The 14,027-nt window shown below is 37.8% G+C and overlaps 1 protein-coding gene across 2 annotated transcripts in view; it reads right to left on the reverse strand.

Moving 5' to 3' along the window:
• The window catches only part of LOC124861907, a 41,493-nt gene that overhangs the window by 26,593 nt on the left and 873 nt on the right, over window positions 1-14,027 (reverse strand). The window contains exons 2-4 of one of the 2 annotated variants that reach the window (XM_047355874.1): window positions 12,318-12,755; window positions 5,998-6,435; window positions 3,847-4,284 (exon numbers count right to left, since the gene is read on the reverse strand). In XM_047355874.1, the coding sequence (XP_047211830.1) occupies window positions 3,847-4,284; window positions 5,998-6,435; window positions 12,318-12,755 (1,314 nt within the window). The remainder of the gene's footprint in view (window positions 1-3,846; window positions 4,285-5,997; window positions 6,436-12,317; window positions 12,756-14,027) is intronic. The other variant, XM_047355875.1, reaches the window with a different exon arrangement.

The raw sequence follows: 14,027 nt of genomic DNA on the forward strand, positions 1-14,027 counted from the left end.
GTGGAAACAAAAGGGGTTATGAGGAAACGATGTGCATTTTAAGAATAATAGCAGTCAAATTATGTTCAACCTTTTGCAAATAAAATTACTCTGACAGAGAAATAAGTAAGTAGTGTGTGAATGTGTGTGAATGGGAATGACTGATTTCATTGTAATACATCTTTGAGGGACCTTAAAAGCGCTAATAAAGGTCTGATGTTCTGATGATCTTTGCCAAACTTATATCTTAATAAGGTTTCCAGAATCTTTTCCGAAAAATCATATAAAGATGGCAAAGGTTCTACCTGTATTGAAAATACTGATAACCATAAGAAAGTTCATAGATCCGTCTTCAATTTTTCATAATTCTTTTACAAACAGGGTATTTAAACTTTCATGTGGCCAAATGTCTGTGTTTGATTTTCTGTTTTCGTGAAATAAATGTCTGTTTCATGTTATGTAAAAATTAGAGTCCTCAACATTACCATAATAATATTAGGTCAGTTTTCTATGGTAAAACAAAAAGATTTTAACAGATGTTTAGACTTTTTCCAGTCAGGTTCAAAATGATCGAATTAGACTCAAACTTAACATAAGATGAAATGAACCTTAACAGAATTACTGGACTGGACTGAAATAGAGAAAACTTGAGTTAATTGAAACAAACTTTAGTTACTTGAACTAAATACAAAGCTGACTGAAACTGTATGTTGTATCTATAAAACTGGGTAAGATAAACTAAGATTATAAGATATAATATGCCCTTCATTTTTTGTGTTCATCAGTGAGTGAGTTTTTATTTTTATTTTTAATAAGAACTAAACCAAGCATTAATCAAAATAATAGCAACTACCAAAAATAGTGATCTCATTTTTAAATGTAATAAGGACTTACTTTATAAAAAAAAAAAAAGATAAAATAAAGTCCCCAATAAAATAAAATATGATAAAAAAGAATAATAAGAATTTGGAAAAATAGAGGCTTTAAACCTCTGTAGGAACAGCACTGACACTGTCAAAAGTAGATCCTAATACAGGAATCTGGAAGCTCACTCTAGGGTGGACAGTCAAAGTCCATCCAAGGACCCATTTAGATGAGTCAGAGGGACAAATACAGGGTTTAGCTGAGAGCAAAGAGAGCAACATGCATCCTGCCCTATCTGCTGTCCCACCTGAACTGTGGTCACAATCATCAACTGATAATAAAGGGGTTCCCACCATACAAGGTTAAACTAATATCTGAAAAAAGGCCATTAGTCCGCCAATACCCCTTAAAGGCAGAAGCTGAAGAAGGTATTAAGCCAGTAATACAGGACATGTTAAAATCAGGAATATTAAGAGAAGCACCTGACGCTACGTGTAGAGCATGCAGCTCCTGATGTTTCAAATCCACACACATTACTGCATTCACTGACCCCAGACAAAAAGTATTTCTCAGTAGTAGATCTTAGCAATGCTTTCTTCACAGTACCACTGCATGAAGAGTCACAGCATTTGTTTGGTTTTCAGTTTAAATGAAAAAATACACCTATACTAGGCTTCCACAAGGCTTCAGTGAAAGCCCACATGTTTATACACATGCATTAAGGTACTCAATGAGCACCTGCATAATACCAGAACACAGTCAAGTTCTGCTATATGTGGATGACATTTTAGTAGCATCAGACACAGAAAAACACTGTGAAGAGGCCACAATAACCGTGTTGAAACATCTACATAAAAAAATAAATAAAAATAAATAAACTACAGTTTTGTCAGACAGAAGTGGTTTATCTGGGGCACATCTTATCACAAAACGGCCGCTCCCTGCTGAATAGCAGAAAAACAGCCATACAGGAAGCCCCGAAACCAAAAACAAAGCAGCAAATAATGTCCTTTTTAGGACTTTGTAATTTCTGTAGAGAGTGGCTGCCCGACTATGCAGCCATAGTGCAACAATTATAATCTATGATTTATGGGACAAACATGACATTAAGGGACAAAATTATTTGGACAGAAGAGGGGAAAAAAGCATTTATTAACTTAAAGAACTTACTGCAAACCACAGTTACATTAACCTTACCAGACTGTCTGTCTCTGGTCAAACTATGGATGAGAATAACTCCAAATCAAACTGACCTCACTCCATTTGAAATAGTACATGGCAGACCATTTCCTCTGCCTTCTGATATGAATGAAATAGAGAAAGCACAACAGGAAACTTCATTAGCTGAGTGGATGAATAAAATGTTGCAGACAAAAGAAGCACAAATGTCCAGTGGTCTGCCGATAACCTCTGCTCCTATCCCACAGAACGACCTGAGGCCTGGAGACCTGGTCCTGATTAAGACACTCCACAGGAAATATTGGACCACTCCTCGGTCGGAAAAGGCCATTTCAAGTACTCCTGACAATGCCCACAGCTCTGAAAATAGCAGAGAGGCCTTCCTGGATCCATAAAAGCCACTGTAAGACAGTTTTGCCGTTACAGGAGCCAGATCAACCGACGGGGTAGCAGAGGAAGCCCGGCTACAAAGGGACTGGAGGACCCATAGGGCCCAGTGTCTCAAACCGGTGAAGAAAACAGCTGATCTGCGCCCAACTTATAAAATGGCTCTCTGTACCATGTGGACAGGACTGATAAGCCTGAGCTTTATACTGGCAGCATTACTTATTCTTCTATCACTACAGGACCCAGGAGAGAGGACACCGCAGAAAAGGTGGACAACAGACGGGACCCATCTCAGACCACTGATGGACACATGACGCAGATCCATTTCTGCAGAATAACTGGTATCGTGTATGACACAGCTAAAACTCAAAATAAAACTGATTGTTATGTGTGTTCCATAATGCCCATGCACTCCCAAGGTTCTAAGGTTCTCTTAGTTGCAGTAATAGCATGCATGGGCCTTCTGTGTCTCCTGTCAATATGTATTATCCCATGTTGCAAATGCATGGTACAAAGAATAGTAACTCAGTCAGTCACGGTAACATATGCAACACTGAACCAGGTAGAAATGCACGAAAATGAAGGGGACGATTATGATGACATGTTGTAAATAAATTACATCAAAAGCCTGAGTGTACTCAGACATTGTATTTCATAAAATGACCTTACAGCAAAAAATCAAAAGAAGTTGTTGTTTAAGTGAAATGTGAAAAAGTACAATGATGACATAAACAGAGCAGATTTTTAAATTCCTTTATTATGTTTCACTGTTTTCCTGAAGTATTATTCTTTTATTTTTATGTTTTCAAGTATTAATCAACATTTAACTTTTATTGGTCGTCGAGGGCGGCGGGGCCGTATGTGTATTTCCCACAAAATATAATCTGTTTACCGTCCATGGGTTTCTGATCATACAGAGTATTTTTTCTTATTTGTTTTTATATTAAATGTTTTTACTCGTGATAAAAAGGAGGGACTGTTGGATGGGTGTGAAAACTTGTTATCACTCATGTAAAAACTTTGTGCTGTAGTGCAGCTGCACTCCGCTTTGTACCATGCTCTGGTATGCAGCCCTCCCTGTGTGTGTCGTTATCTATTCACACACACTCACACACACACACTAGGCTGAATCACATCCCATGGGAACCAGCCTCTTTTCAGCCACACACACACACCCTGTCTGAACTGTTTGTTGAACTGTGCATATAAATAAAGAGATAGGGTGTCAAAACTTTGTAGTCTGGACTGCAAAGTGAGCTACCCTTGCTGCAAGTAAAACTGACTGTATCGTTCTTGCCTCTGAGTTGACATAATAATACCTAACACACAGTGTGATATAAATGTTGCCATGGTGATGCTGTTTATGAATGTTAAAGACTTGTAGACAGAACTAACAAGTTCTTGAATAGTTAAAACAGTGAAGTAGAAGGACTGTACCTGAGCTGTGAGATATAAGGTAGACACTGTAGGAAACTCCTCACTTCACTCTCTTCATGTGACCAGTCCATCAGCTTCACTGGTTTCTTCTCTGATTGGAGTTTCATCACTTCCAGGAGGATGGAGGTCTTTCTCTCTGAGAGGTCTATGGTCCAGACTGGAGAAGCTGACTGGAAAACTGACTGTAATGATGGAAGGAGACTCAGACCTGTTTTAGTCTCACAGTCCTTCATCTGGGAGTACAGATCCAGCAGGAAGTCTCTCTGATATTTATCATCCATGTATCGTTCCTCTACAGGGAATGTTTTATATCTACAGACTGATGCTAACATCTCCAGCATCTTCTCTCCTGTCTGCTGGTCTCTTTCTGCTGCTGCACAGAACAGATTCACTAAGAACCTGATTAGTTCATGAAGATCTGACCTCCAACGATAAAACCTGGAACAACAAGAAGGAAACATTTAGTGATGATTTGATCTGAGCTGCATAAATACAACCACACACTACTGATGGACTCCATCTTGTTCATGTCTGTCCTGCATGTGATGAAATTACATGTTAAACATGTTTGATTCTAATCATCTCTGGGATTTTATTTACTGTCTGATCTTTCAGGCTGAACTTTCTAAACTAAAAGCTGAAGCTAGTCATGTGACACAATCATCTTTTACAATGAGACCAACAATCAGATGCAGCGTCTAAAACCAGATGTTCCAACAGAAACTCAGAGTTAGAAAAATATCATCCAGGAAGCAGCAAGACAGATTAAAATGTCCAGAGTTTGTTTCATGAACAGATTTGCAAACTGCTTCCAGAGAAATGAAACGTCCAGTTTTCCAGACGTCTACAGAAAGGTCACTGATCAAAGGAATCATGACCTTTGAACTTTTACATTTCATCATAGAGGACATTCAAAACCTCAGCTGAGATGAAATTAACTGTGTTCAAGCTGATTCAGAGAGAGAGAAAAATCTCCAGTAGGATGATGATAATCTGACCAAACAGAGTTTTAAAGTTATTCTCCATGAATTTAGCTCCTCATCACCATAAAACCAGCCTGTAGCTTTTTATTTCAGCTTCTTTTTAATGGAGAGAAAATGATCTAGTTTACATCAGAGCTCCTAACAAAGAAATGATCAATCAGCCGTTTCATTATTGAACATTCATACATTGGTCCATATGAATGAAGGATCAAGCCAGCGAGCTGAAGAGGGCGCTGTTCTTCATTTTCTATTGTCACACTGGGAGAAATGATTGCTTTCTGCATTTCTTTTTATTTAGCATGAGTTTGAGTCCAAATCAATGAAAACAAACACTGCTTGTTAGTTTTCTATGTTGTTTTATCATCATATCAAGAGAGAAACCTTTCAGTTTTAAACGTTGGTTTCTTGGTTTGACAGATGAGCTGTTAGGAACTGGTTAGTTCAGACTGGGTTAATATTGTTGAAATGTTTTCATGTTAAAGCTTCAAATCCTGTCTTGTTGGACATTTACTGCTACCTTAGAGCGTCCTCACTAACAACAGAGGTTTGGTTTTCTGTGTTTTTCTCACAATCATTTCCTGTTAAAGATAAAACAAACATAACATTTGGCATTTCTTTCTTCTTCCTGTTCTACAGAACCATGAAAACCCAGTTACATGTAGAACCGAGCCTCATGTGTCCTGTTAGACCCTGAAGGTTCAGTGGACTGAAGACATCAGGAGTGGTTTAACAAGATGGACCGAAGGAAGAAGCTGTAAAAACTGAACCTTCCTACTAACTGAACACATCATTGATTTCAACAATAATTAGATCAACATTTTAAGCTAATTAATAACTTTTATGTTTTTCTACATAACAGGACCTCAGTTTAACAAAGTGATCATAGATCTATAATAATCTCAGGCTGATAATAAAGAAACTGAAGTGAATCAGAACCATAATGAGCTGCAATGAGAACAATGTTTTCTTCTGAAATGGGATCAATTTATAAAGTAACTGAAAAATGATTCCATGTGAATAAAGTCTCAATGTGTGAATAAAACACTGAAGAAATATCACAGTATGATATAAATGTTGCCATGGTGATGCTGTTTATTAATGTTAAAGACTTGTAGACAGAACTAACAAGTTCTTGAATAGTTAAAACAGTGAAGTAGAAGGACTGTACCTGAGCTGTGAGATATAAGGTAGAAACTGTAGGAAACTCCTCACTTCACTCTCTTCATGTGACCAGTCCATCAGCTCCACTGGTTTCTTCTCTGATTGGAGTTTCAACACTTCCAGGAGGATGGAGGTCTTTCTCTCTGAGAGCTTTATGGTCCAGACTTCAGGAGCTGACTGGAAAACTGACTGTAATGATGGAAGGAGACTCAGACCTGTTTTAGTCTCACAGTCCTTCATCTGGGAGAACAGATCCAGCAGGAAGTCACTCTGATATTTATCATCCATGTATCGTTCCTCTAAAGGGAATGCTTTATATCTACAGACTGATGCTAACATCTCCAGCATCTTCTCTCCTGTCTGCTGGTCTCTTTCTGCTGCTGCACAGAACAGATTCACTAAGAACCTGGTTAGTTCATGAAGATCTGACCTCCAACGATAAAACCTGGAACAACAAGAAGGAAACATTTAGTGATGATTTGATCTGAGCTGCATAAATACAACCACACACTACTGATGGACTCCATCTTGTTCATGTCTGTCCTGCATGTGATGAAATTACATGTTAAACATGTTTGATTCTAATCATCTCTGGGATTTTATTTACTGTCTGATCTTTCAGGCTGAACTTTCTAAACTAAAAGCTGAAGCCAGTCATGTGACACAATCATCTTTTACAATGAGACCAACAATCAGATGCAGCGTCTAAAACCAGATGTTCCAACAGAAACTCAGAGTTAGAAAAATATCATCCAGGAAGCAGCAAGACAGATTAAAATGTCCAGAGTTTGTTTCATGAACAGATTTGCAAACTGCTTCCAGAGAAATGAAACGTCCAGTTTTCCAGACGTCTACAGAAAGGTCACTGATCAAAGGAATCATGACCTTTGAACTTTTACATTTCATCATAGAGGACATTCAAAACCTCAGCTGAGATGAAATTAACTGTGTTCAAGCTGATTCAGAGAGAGAGAAAAATCTCCAGTAGGATGATGATAATCTGACCAAACAGAGTTTTAAAGTTATTCTCCATGAATTTAGCTCCTCATCACCATAAAACCAGCCTGTAGCTTTTTATTTCAGCTTCTTTTTAATGGACAGAAAATGATCTAGTTTACATCAGAGCTCCTAACAAAGAAATGATCAATCAGCCGTTTCATTATTGAACATTCATACATTGGTCCATATGAATGAAGGATCAAGCCAGCGAGCTGAAGAGGGCGCTGTTCTTCATTTTCTATTGTCACACTGGGAGAAATGATTGCTTTCTGCATTTCTTTTTATTTAGCATGAGTTTGAGTCCAAATCAATGAAAACAAACACTGCTTGTTAGTTTTCTATGTTGTTTTATCATCATATCAAGAGAGAAACCTTTCAGTTTTAAATGTTGGTTTCTTGGTTTGACAGATGAGCTGTTAGGAACTGGTTAGTTCAGACTGGGTTAATATTGTTGAAATGTTTTCATGTTAAAGCTTCAAATCCTGTCTTGTTGGACATTTACTGCTACCTTAGAGCGTCCTCACTAACAACAGAGGTTTATAATGGTTATAATGGTGTTATACTACCAACAATACCATGATAAAATGCAAAAGATTCATTTTACAGGGAAATAATTCCATATTTGGCTCAGATTTTGTGCATTCTTGATTTTTCCTCTTTGAGAGAAGTTAAATTTCAGCTCTGTGAAACGACCTTGACAAAGAGATGCAGCTGCCTGAAAACAAAGATAAAACTTCTGCAAACAGCAGAACTCTGTCTCTGCTGAAAGGTCTGATAAAGATTGTAACTCTACCCTGCATGTGTCAAACTCAAGGTCCGCGGGCCAAAACTGGCCCCCAGAAGTTTAGTGATTCTCTAGAAGTAGAGACTTTTAATATGGTGATTGTGTGCATGAATGTTATTTTGTCAATCAATAAATAGTTTTGTCTACATTCTGCCACAATCTGCCTTTTGAAAATGTTTTGAATCTTGCTCATTATGTATAAAAAAATAAAATAAATAAACATTGGCTAAAGTCTGCAGACACAAAATGAACCTGGATTGAAGCTCTAACTAAGTTTATTTAATCTGAGATCTTCTCCAAATGCAACAGTATATGTCAGTCTACATGAGATACTAACAACTTCACCTACTGGTATAATATAAAGATCTGATTGAATATGTGAAACAAACAATGATGAAAGTTTTTCTACAGGTGATGCTCATCCAGGAGGAAGACAGTGTTCCTAGGAAATGCAGCTCATTTATTAACAATCAATTTTTCTCCTATAGGTGGAAGTTTTGCTGACTAATCATAGGATGGATCTATGAAACATTATGAGCACAGACCAAATGACCAAGGTTCTGACTGACTTATGAACCTCACTGACCTGACAATGATAACATGACACCCAACAGATAACACCTTTAAGGTGGACCCACTAAGACCACCTTATTATCTTGGTGAATAAAAAATAATTGAAGCGTTCAAAACAGACCTAGTGGAAACAAAAGGGGTTATGAGGAAACAATGTGCATTTTAAGAATAATAGCAGTCAAATTATGTTCAACCTTTTGCAAATAAAATGACTCTGACAGAGAAATAAGTAAGTAGTGTGTGAATGTGTGTGAATGGGAATGACTGATTTCATTGTAATACATCTTTGAGGGACCTTAAAAGCGCTAATAAAGGTCTGATGTTCTGATGATCTTTGCCAAACTTATATCTTAATAAGGTTTCCAGAATCTTTTCCGAAAAATCATATAAAGATGGCAAAGGTTCTACCTGTATTGAAAATACTGATAACCATAAGAAAGTTTATAGATCCATCTTCAATTTTTCACAATTCTTTTACAAACAGGGTATTTAAACTTTCATGTGGCCAAATGTCTGTGTTTGATTTTCTGTTTTCGTGAAATAAATGTCTGTTTCATGTTATGTAAAAATTAGAGTCCTCAACATTACCATAATAATATTAGGTCAGTTTTCTATGGTAAAACAAAAAGATTTTAACAGATGTTTAGACGTTTTCCAGTCAGGTTCAAAATGATCGAATTAGACTCAAACTTAACATAAGATGAAATGAACCTTAACAGAATTACTGGACTGGACTGAAATAGAGAAAACTTGAGTTAATTGAAACAAACTTTAGTTACTTGAACTAAATACAAAGCCGACTGAAACTGTACGGTGTATCTATAAAACTGGGTAAGATAAACTAAGATTATAAGATATAATATGCCCTTCATTTTTTATGTTCATCAGTGAGTGAGTTTTTATTTTTATTTTTAATAAGAACTAAACCAAGCATTAATCAAAATAATAGCAACTACCAAAAATAGTGATCTCATTTTTAAATGTAATAAGGACTTACTTTATAAAAAAAAAAAAAAGATAAAATAAAGTCCCCAATAAAATAAAATATGATAAAAAAGAATAATAAGAATTTGGAAAAATAGAGGCTTTAAACCTCTGTAGGAACAGCACTGACACTGTCAAAAGTAGATCCTAATACAGGAATCTGGAAGCTCACTCTAGGGTGGACAGTCAAAGTCCATCCAAGGACACATTTAGATGAGTCAGAGGGACAAATACAGGGTTTAGCTGAGAGCAAAGAGAGCAACATGCATCCTGCCCTAGCTGCTGTCCCACCTGAACTGTGGTCACAATCATCAACTGATAATAAAGGGGTTCCCACCATACAAGGTTAAACTAATATCTGAAAAAAGACCATTAGTCCGCCAATACCCCTTAAAGGCAGAAGCTGAAGAAGGTATTAAGCCAGTAATACAGGACATGTTAAAATCAGGAATATTAAGAGAAGCACCTGACGCTACGTGTAGAGCATGCAGCTCCTGATGTTTCAAATCCACACACATTACTGCATTCACTGACCCCAGACAAAAAGTATTTCTCAGTAGTAGATCTTAGCAATGCTTTCTTCACAGTACCACTGCATGAAGAGTCACAGCATTTGTTTGGTTTTCAGTTTAAAGGAAAAAATACACCTATACTAGGCTTCCACAAGGCTTCAGTGAAAGCCCACATGTATATACACATGCATTAAGGTACTCAATGAGCACCTGCATAATACCAGAACACAGTCAAGTTCTGCTATATGTGGATGACATTTTAGTAGCATCAGACACAGAAAAACACTGTGAAGAGGCCACAATAACCGTGTTGAAACATCTACATCAAAAAATAAATAAAAATAAATAAACTACAGTTTTGTCAGACAGAAGTGGTTTATCTGGGGCACATCTTATCACAAAACGGCCGCTCCCTGCTGAATAGCAGAAAAACAGCCATACAGGAAGCCCCGAAACCAAAAACAAAGCAGCAAATAATGTCCTTTTTAGGACTTTGTAATTTCTGTAGAGAGTGGCTGCCCGACTATGCAGCCATAGTGCAACAATTATAATCTATGATTTATGGGACAAACATGACATTAAGGGACAAAATTATTTGGACAGAAGAGGGGAAAAAAGCATTTATTAACTTAAAGAACTTACTGCAAACCACAGTTACATTAACCTTACCAGACTGTCTGTCTCTGGTCAAACTATGGATGAGAATAACTCCAAATCAAACTGACCTCACTCCATTTGAAATAGTACATGGCAGACCATTTCCTCTGCCTTCTGATATGAATGAAATAGAGAAAGCACAACAGGAAACTTCATTAGCTGAGTGGATGAATAAAATGTTGCAGACAAAAGAAGCACAAATGTCCAGTGGTCTGCCGATAACCTCTGCTCCTATCCCACAGAACGACCTGAGGCCTGGAGACCTGGTCCTGATTAAGACACTCCACAGGAAATATTGGACCACTCCTCGGTCGGAAAAGGCCATTTCAAGTACTCCTGACAACGCCCACAGCTCTGAAAATAGCAGAGAGGCCTTCCTGGATCCATAAAAGCCACTGTAAGACAGTTTTGCCGTTACAGGAGCCAAACCAACCGACGGGGTAGCAGCGGAAGCCCGGCTACAAAGGGACTGGAGGACCCATAGGGCCCAGTGTCTCAAACCGGTGAAGAAAACAGCTGATCTGCGCCCAACTTATAAAATGGCTCTCTGTACCATGTGGACAGGACTGATAAGCCTGAGCTTTATACTGGCAGCATTACTTATTCTTCTATCACTACAGGACCCAGGAGAGAGGACACCGCAGAAAAGGTGGACAACAGACGGGACCCATCTCAGACCACTGATGGACACATGACGCAGATCCATTTCTGCAGAATAACTGGTATCGTGTATGACACAGCTAAAACTCAAAATAAAACTGATTGTTATGTGTGTTCCATAATGCCCATGCACTCCCAAGGTTCTAAGGTTCTCTTAGTTGCAGTAATAGCATGCATGGGCCTTCTGTGTCTCCTGTCAATATGTATTATCCCATGTTGCAAATGCATGGTACAAAGAATAGTAACTCAGTCAGTCACGGTAACATATGCAACACTGAACCAGGTGGAAATGCACGAAAATGAAGGGGACGATTATGATGACATGTTGTAAATAAATTACATCAAAAGCCTGAGTGTACTCAGACATTGTATTTCATAAAATGACCTTACAGCAAAAAATCGAAAGAAGTTGTTGTTTAAGTGAAATGTGAAAAAGTACAATGATGACATAAACAGAGCAGATTTTTAAATTCCTTTATTATGTTTCACTGTTTTCCTGAAGTATTATTCTTTTATTTTTATGTTTTCAAGTATTAATCAACATTTAACTTTTATTGGTCGTCGAGGGCGGCGGGGCCGTATGTGTATTTCCCACAAAATATAATCTGTTTACCGTCCATGGGTTTCTGATCATACAGAGTATTTTTTCTTATTTGTTTTTATATTAAATGTTTTTACTCGTGATAAAAAGGAGGGACTGTTGGATGGGTGTGAAAACTTGTTATCACTCATGTAAAAACTTTGTGCTGTAGTGCAGCTGCACTCCGCTTTGTACCATGCTCTGGTATGCAGCCCTCCCTGTGTGTGTCGTTATCTATTCACACACACTCACACACACACACTAGGCTGAATCACATCCCATGGGAACCAGCCTCTTTTCAGCCACACACACACACCCTGTCTGAACTGTTTGTTGAACTGTGCATATAAATAAAGAGATAGGGTGTCAAAACTTTGTAGTCTGGACTGCAAAGTGAGCTACCCTTGCTGCAAGTAAAACTGACTGTATCGTTCTTGCCTCTGAGTTGACATAATAATACCTAACACACAGTATGATATAAATGTTGCCATGGTGATGCTGTTTATAAATGTTAAAGACTTGTAGACAGAACTAACAAGTTCTTGAATAGTTAAAACAGTGAAGTAGAAGGACTGTACCTGAGCTGTGAGATATAAGGTAGACACTGTAGGAAACTCCTCACTTCACTCTCTTCATGTGACCAGACCATCAGCTCCACTGGTTTCTTCTCTGATTGGAGTTTCATCACTTCCAGGAGGATGGAGGTCTTTCTCTCTGAGAGGTCTATGGTCCAGACTGGAGAAGCTGACTGGAAAACTGACTGTAATGATGGAAGGAGACTCAGACCTGTTTTAGTCTCACAGTCCTTCATCTGGGAGTACAGATCCAGCAGGAAGTCTCTCTGATATTTATCATCCATGTATCGTTCCTCTACAGGGAATGTTTTATATCTACAGACTGATGCTAACATCTCCAGCATCTTCTCTCCTGTCTGCTGGTCTCTTTCTGCTGCTGCACAGAACAGATTCACTAAGAACCTGATTAGTTCATGAAGATCTGACCTCCAACGATAAAACCTGGAACAACAAGAAGGAAACATTTAGTGATGATTTGATCTGAGCTGCATAAATACAACCACACACTACTGATGGACTCCATCTTGTTCATGTCTGTCCTGCATGTGATGAAATTACATGTTAAACATGTTTGATTCTAATCTTCTCTGGGATTTTATTTACTGTCTGATCTTTCAGGCTGAACTTTCTAAACTAAAAGCTGAAGCTAGTCATGTGACACAATCATCTTTTACAATGAGACCAACAATCAGATGCAGCGTCTAAAACCAGATGTTCCAACAGAAACTCAGAGTTAGAAAAATATCATCCAGGAAGCAGCAAGACAGATTAAAATGTCCAGAGTTTGTTTCATGAACAGATTTGCAAACTGCTTCCAGAGAAATGAAACGTCCAGTTTTCCAGACGTCTACAGAAAGGTCACTGATCAAAGGAATCATGACCTTTGAACTTTTACATTTCATCATAGAGGACATTCAAAACCTCAGCTGAGATGAAATTAACTGTGTTCAAGTTGATTCAGAGAGAGAGAAAAATCTCCAGTAGGATGATGATAATCTGACCAAACAGAGTTTTAAAGTTATTCTCCATGAATTTAGCTCCTCATCACCATAAAACCAGCCTGTAGCTTTTTATTTCAGCTTCTTTTTAATGGAGAGAAAATGATCTAGTTTACATCAGAGCTCCTAACAAAGAAATGATCAATCAGCCGTTTCATTATTGAACATTCATACATTGGTCCATATGAATGAAGGATCGAGCCAGCGAGCTGAAGAGGGCGCTGTTCTTCATTTTCTATTGTCACACTGGGAGAAATGATTGCTTTCTGCATTTCTTTTTATTTAGCATGAGTTTGAGTCCAAATCAATGAAAACAAACACTGCTTGTTAGTTTTCTATGTTGTTTTATCATCATATCAAGAGAGAAACCTTTCAGTTTTAAACTTTGGTTTCTTGGTTTGACAGATGAGCTGTTAGGAACTGGTTAGTTCAGACTGGGTTAATATTGTTGAAATGTTTTCATGTTAAAGCTTCAAATCCTGTCTTGTTGGACATTTACTGCTACCTTAGAGCGTCCTCACTAACAACAGAGGTTTGGTTTTCTGTGTTTTTCTCACAATCATTTCCTGTTAAAGATAAAACAAACATAACATTTGGCATTTCTTTCTTCTTCCTGTTCTACAGAACCATGAAAACCCAGTTACATGTAGAACCGAGCCTCATGTGTCCTGTTAGACCCTGAAGGTTCAGTGGACTGAAAACATCAGGAGTGGTT

The sequence above is a fragment of the Girardinichthys multiradiatus genome, chromosome 24, assembly GCF_021462225.1.
Source record: "Girardinichthys multiradiatus isolate DD_20200921_A chromosome 24, DD_fGirMul_XY1, whole genome shotgun sequence".
Classification (NCBI taxonomy): Eukaryota; Metazoa; Chordata; class Actinopteri; order Cyprinodontiformes; family Goodeidae; genus Girardinichthys; species Girardinichthys multiradiatus.